A 5577-nucleotide genomic window follows, 5' to 3' on the forward strand; every position below is an offset into this window, starting at 1 on the left:
CCGGCCGATTTAGGAACTTCTCGTCGCTATGGTTACGCCTAACGAATGGCAACCGTGGGTTCGTGAAAACGACACGCGAGGGACGAACGAATAAATGCGTAGGGAACGAGTTCGTGTTTCGAAATGAGAATTTTATTTGTCTGGAAGCAGAAATCAACGTTCGAGGGGCGTCGGTGGGCTTCCGATTGGTATTGATCTTACGCTTTCGGCTACTTGAGAGTCACAGCTCGTAGCACCAATGACTTCAGTTCTTCCGAGTCGAAATCCGTGGCTCTCTTCGACAGTTGAACGATGCGTTTTAGCCTGAAATTAGGAGGGACAGGTGCATTTAAATTTTTCTTAAATTGTATTCTTCCTTCCCTTTTCCACGCTCTCGAAATAAATTGAATTAAAATTAAATACAAAATTAGAAGTAGTTAGAAATTAGAAATGAACGTAAACAATACGAGATGATTCGGAGAACCAAGAATCTTACGTGTCCGAGCGTTGGTTAATACTCAATGGTAGAGCGTCCTGTTTCATTTTCTCGAATACCTGCAATGCGTCGAAACGAGTCATAGTTTGGACCAGAAGTTATCGACGAGAGTCGAGTGGTCGTGGTATCCGATCAAAATTATTGATTACCTCGAGGCTGCGCTTCACGATATTCTTGTCCAATTCCGCGATTCTCGCTACAAAGTGGGCGAAGCTGCGCGTCGTGCTACCGTTGGTCACTCGATACAGGAAGGCCAAGGTTTCGTCCTCGTTCAGTACGTACTCGAAAGTCTGAGAGAAAGATAAGCTAAATTAGAACCTGTCTCGTGCGTGGAAACAGTTTACCGATTTGTGGGATCACCTGAAGCTCGATCAGGGGCGTTCGAGGGAGCAGTGCGAGCACGCTGTGCGCATGCGTCGCCGCGAACACGTGAGGACAATTGTCGCCCCTCTCCGCGAACGTGTTCAGAACTGCAGCGACCAGCGACAACCCGCTGATCTCAGACGTGCCTCGGTCTAATTCGTCCGTTATCACGACGCTGTCGGGCGTAGACGTGCGAATCGCAACATTGATCTGAAAGCAAAGCCAAAATTCTAGGTTAGGTTCTGCTTTCAAGACGACGGAAAGTTAGGTTGGTCTGGTTTTACTCTCCTCTTTGTGCTTCGGCTCTAATCGAAGCGCCCCTAGTGGCAGGCAACACGAGACGTGTGCGAGTCACAACCTCACGCTCGTTAAAGCGTGCTTTAACTCGACGTTTCTAATAATCGTATTTCGGAAACTAAACGCGAGAGTCAATTATTTTTTATATTAACACACTCGAAAATACTCCCCTTTAAATATACATTAAAATCGTTGCAAACCGGTAGATCCTTTTTATAAATGTATATCCATTCTTTAATACTTGTCGAAGATTCTGCAGAAACGAGCTCGCGTACAATCCTACGCTCTCCGTGTTCAACATCTGAGTCAAGATACGCGTGACTGTTCCAATGGTGGCCGATTTCGCGGGGACGTACGATCCTATGTGAGCCATGAATATCACAAGTCCGATCTGTTTCAGGTACACGCTCTTGCCGCAAGAATTCGGTCCCGTTACTACTTTAATCAAACTCCCACCGTTTTCTGAACGAACATCGTTCGGTACGAATGTGGTGAAGCATTCCAACAGCGGATGTCGTCCTTCCCGTATATCTATGATCCTGGACTCAGTTAAGACCGGTCTCACGTAATTGTAATCGCGCGCTACCTTCGAGAAGGCCAACAAACTGCAACAACAAAGCAATTTTGAAACTCCATAATACTATATAAATCTATATACTTCAAGCAACTGTGAAAAATGCCCCAGAGTGTTCGAAACTGCATTTTCACCATAGTAATCCTATCACTACTCTCCACCATTAGTGAAACGATTTTCCTTAAAAATTCTGATCCCTGAATGTGAACTCCATCCATAGGTATTCTCTCCAGTCGTCCTGATGTACTTACGTGTCCAGCTCAGCGCACAGTTGAATCGCGTGTAAAATCGGGGCGCTGTGTTTCTTCACGTATCGTATCAGTTTCTGCACGATACTATTTTGTCTTACGGCAATTTTCAGGATGATGTCGCCCACAGTATCGTCCAGTTCTGAATCAAAGTTTTACCGGATGAAGGAAACTTCGAACGTCAAGCAGGAAACTGTCGTACCGACCTTTCGCCGAGGAACTCTTGTAATAGTGTACGTCCCTGATTTTGAACTTGAACTCCAAATTTCGAAACACAACGTTCTCCGGCGGAGTTGGATTCCATTTGTTTATCGCCAACACGTAGCCGATGTTTGGTAAATACAACATGTTGCAACCAGTCACGAACGGTGGTAGGTGTTCTCGCATGTCCTTCTCTGCCATCTTCGTGAGCAGTTCGGGCAGAGTGCGTTTCATGTGGTTCACTGGAAACTGTTATCGTGAAAAATTGAACGTTTTTACAGTAGAGATCTGCAGAGAATGCACCTCGATGGAATTCAAATTTGACGATCAAAATTTTCGGAACGGTATTACTACCATTGGAACACAATTTTGGACCGAAAGAGAAATGCTTCATCAGCATAATGAACTCAGAAACATTCTTCGCAGTTTCTCACAATAAATCTACGTACATTCGTCCAACAAAGGATCGACGTTCGGCTTCACGGAGAGTCTTCCCTCACGTCTGCTTTCGCCGAAATCTATTATGTACTCGACGAAGTATTTCACGCATTGCATCTCGTTGGTGATGCTCTCGGCTGTTTGTTTAAAGAGTTGTATCTTTTCCGCGTGATCCTCGCATATATCACCGATGCAAATTACATGAGAGACGGTCTGAAAGTTAACGAATTTACTTTTCGTCGATTCCTTCCGCGCCAAGTGTTTCGTTTCTGTACCGAGTGACTACCTTGTGCAATTTGTACCAATTAGACGCTTTCGCTTGTGGCCCTGAGCAACAGACAAGCAGAGCGTTCGTTAGACGGTACACGTGTTTCAAACAGGACGACAAATTCTCGACGACGCTTTGATTGGCCGGATCCAGGAAGAATTCCACCGCGTTTAATCTTTGCTTCAGCACTGAGAGATTTCGTGTCGGATGTCGTAACGTTTTCCTACAAAATTAGAAGAAATTAGAAGAGATATTTATCTGTGGCCAGCAGTAGCCAATGCAAGGATTTACCAAAGAAATTGTGAGCCAGGTCCTGACTGACAGTAGCGGTTCAATAGCGAGAAAAGGCTCGCTCCTTTTGTCGTTGTGATCGTTTTGCCAAATTTGAAGAGGCTCGGGTGGTCCCTGGCCTGGACGATGTTCAACGCCTTGTAGGTGTCTTCGTCCATCATGACCAGGTCGTGGCTTCATTTTGAAAATATAGGTGTACGTGTTAGTTGTAGCAGTTTATTCATAAACAGTCGTAATTGCAACGGTCACCTTCGCGTTGCAGTACTTAAAGTAACCTGAGAACTAAATGTACACGTAAATGTACTATATGCGCTGGTATCTTTGAAGAAGTTAAATACATCGCTTGTCTCGATTAAATAAATGCTCCCGTTCCAGTTTTATTTACACAGTGTCTGGAGTTATGTGTAATCCGATCCTATGAACAAAGACGGTGAATAGACTTAGGAAGAGTAAACGAGAAAGAATTGGTCTGTCAAGCGGTAATAATCAAGCTCGAACGCTTCAAAGAAACACCGCATACGTTACGCATCTTGAGATTCTCCCGATCGAAACGAATCCAAACACGACATAAATTGGAGAAATTTTACTACCATTCTAATATTTAAATTTAAGAATACTTTCGACAATATTTAAATTCAATACGAATAAAGTTCATTCGATTTACATCGTGTTTGAACTCATTTTGATCGGGAGGACCTCGTCGATCCATTGCTACCGTTATTATAAAGATAAAGTAAAAAAGTGACAAATTTTAATTTTTGTCATTTCAGTATAATTTACAAATCCCTGACTATTCATTTTTTTTTTAAAGAAGCGTCTTTCGACAAGTTTGTAAACCTTTAATTCAAAAGCTTACTCGCGTCCGAGTCGCTTACGCTTACAGTTTAACGTAATTGAGCGCAGCGAAGGATGGCTTCCCAGAGGGATCGAGCGCAATGTTGTTCCAGTGCTTGTCGATGAACAACAAGAGAGATCCCAGCGCGTGGATCATTACACAGCATTTGAAGTTCAGCATGCTATTCAAGAAGGTTAATCTGTCGGTGTTGCTCGCGTTCCTCGGCTCGAATTCCAGTTGCAGGCATCTCACTCTGTGAACGCACCGCTCGTAACTGTTATCCTTCTTGCACACTACCTTCAACACGGTGTTGCGCGCGCGCTCGTTCGAACCGAACGAGTCGGTTTCTTCGTTCAACGTTTCCGTGATCACCATCCTCTTCAATGCGTTCGCGAAGACGATCGGTGCACCGGCAATGGTAATCAAATAATGCGGCTGACACTGTCTGTAGAGAGCTTTCATTACATCAAACCGCTCCGTATCGTCGGTCGTGTCCTCCATTACGAACAATTCGGACGTAACGATGTCGTAATACGCAGCGCCGAGCTGATTCTTGTTCCAAATTATCGATAAGATGATCTACGAAACGAAGGAAGACGTTCGTACTAATTTTCCAACGCACCGAATATACTAACCTCGTTCGCGTCTTCGGAAACGACCGCTTCTGGGAAGTTGCGATTAATCGTGGTTGTTTTATTCGTCGATTGAGGTTCACTCGTGATCTCTTGGTTGTTCGAGTCCTCTTCCTCGTCGCTACTCTCCGATAGCAAATATTCAAATTCGGATTGTCTTTGAGGGAGAAACGATAAAAGTTCTTTAATCGTTTTCGTCTCGGTAGGGGACGAGGCACGAAATAAATTGTCGAGACAAAAGGAAGATATTTGAATAAAACTAAATCGGTATAAAACTCGTACATGCGATTAGTAGAAGGTGTCGTACTGCAAATTTTGAATCCTGTGCTAGACGAGGATGAGGGTTCGCATCGAAAGGCATTTTCGACTCTGTCCATATTCTTGATTTTATTGAAACGATTTCCGACGAGTGAGTAAAACGATCGGTGGAACGTTAATTCTAACGGACTTCTGGATCTGCGCATGCGCCGTGGTTCCATCTAACTGTGGAAAAAACATTCTGCGACCCCTGTTCCCTGAAACGCTATTTTACACGAACCAATGGCGTCATCTAGCGGCACAAAGAACAAACGCAGTGAAGTAATACACATTATGCTTGACGCTATATAAATTACGTATATTATAAAGAAAAATAAACCGTGCTGCAATGTCGACATACTGAAACCGGATGCGTCATCTATTAACACGAACAGAAAGTATTTAGCTAGAAACTTGAGCGTGATGCCACCGAGGGCGCTGCCTGTTCTAGAAATTAACCATAGGAATAGCTTTTAACTGCCAATTTCCTTTGTAAATAGCTTATCGATGCAAGGTTAAACTATTATTTCATTTGTATAACGTTATGTAGCGTTTCAGCCACATGTTAATTGAAAATGTACCGCAAATATCATGTGTCATTGAATTTACACCAGAATCAACGTCATTGTAGCCGATGCTCAAATTAAAAACAACATCG

General features: G+C 43.6%; 1 protein-coding gene across 1 annotated transcript; it reads right to left on the reverse strand.

The window, feature by feature from the left end:
• Positions 1–125: 125 nt before the first annotated feature.
• Positions 126–5036, reverse strand: LOC143146407 (mutS protein homolog 5-like). Its single transcript, XM_076310684.1, has 13 exons — positions 4905–5036; positions 4626–4779; positions 4037–4569; positions 3156–3329; positions 2883–3087; positions 2608–2809; positions 2164–2400; positions 1961–2099; positions 1377–1740; positions 836–1048; positions 625–765; positions 476–534; positions 126–303 (listed from the first exon to the last, which is right to left on the reverse strand). Exons 1-13 carry the CDS (start codon positions 4997–4999, stop codon positions 210–212), a joined length of 2610 nt encoding a protein of 869 aa, XP_076166799.1. The 5' UTR covers positions 5000–5036; the 3' UTR covers positions 126–209.
• Between the last annotated feature and the right edge of the window lie 541 nt (positions 5037–5577).

Source organism: Ptiloglossa arizonensis, chromosome 4, assembly GCF_051014685.1.
Source record: "Ptiloglossa arizonensis isolate GNS036 chromosome 4, iyPtiAriz1_principal, whole genome shotgun sequence".
Taxonomy (NCBI): domain Eukaryota; kingdom Metazoa; phylum Arthropoda; class Insecta; order Hymenoptera; family Colletidae; genus Ptiloglossa; species Ptiloglossa arizonensis.

Excerpts from the sequence above, each read along its gene's own strand:
- LOC143146407 (XM_076310684.1), bottom strand. The coding sequence starts at position 4,999 with ATGGACAGAGTCGAAAATGCCTTTCGATGCGAACCCTCATCCTCGTCT. Across the intron at positions 3,330-4,036 it reads GCGCTCAATTACGTTAAACT|CCACGACCTGGTCATGATGG; the intron begins GTAAGCGTAAGC and ends TTCAAAATGAAG. Across the intron at positions 1,049-1,376 it reads TTCTGCAGAATCTTCGACAA|ATCAATGTTGCGATTCGCAC; the intron begins GTATTAAAGAAT and ends CTTTGCTTTCAG.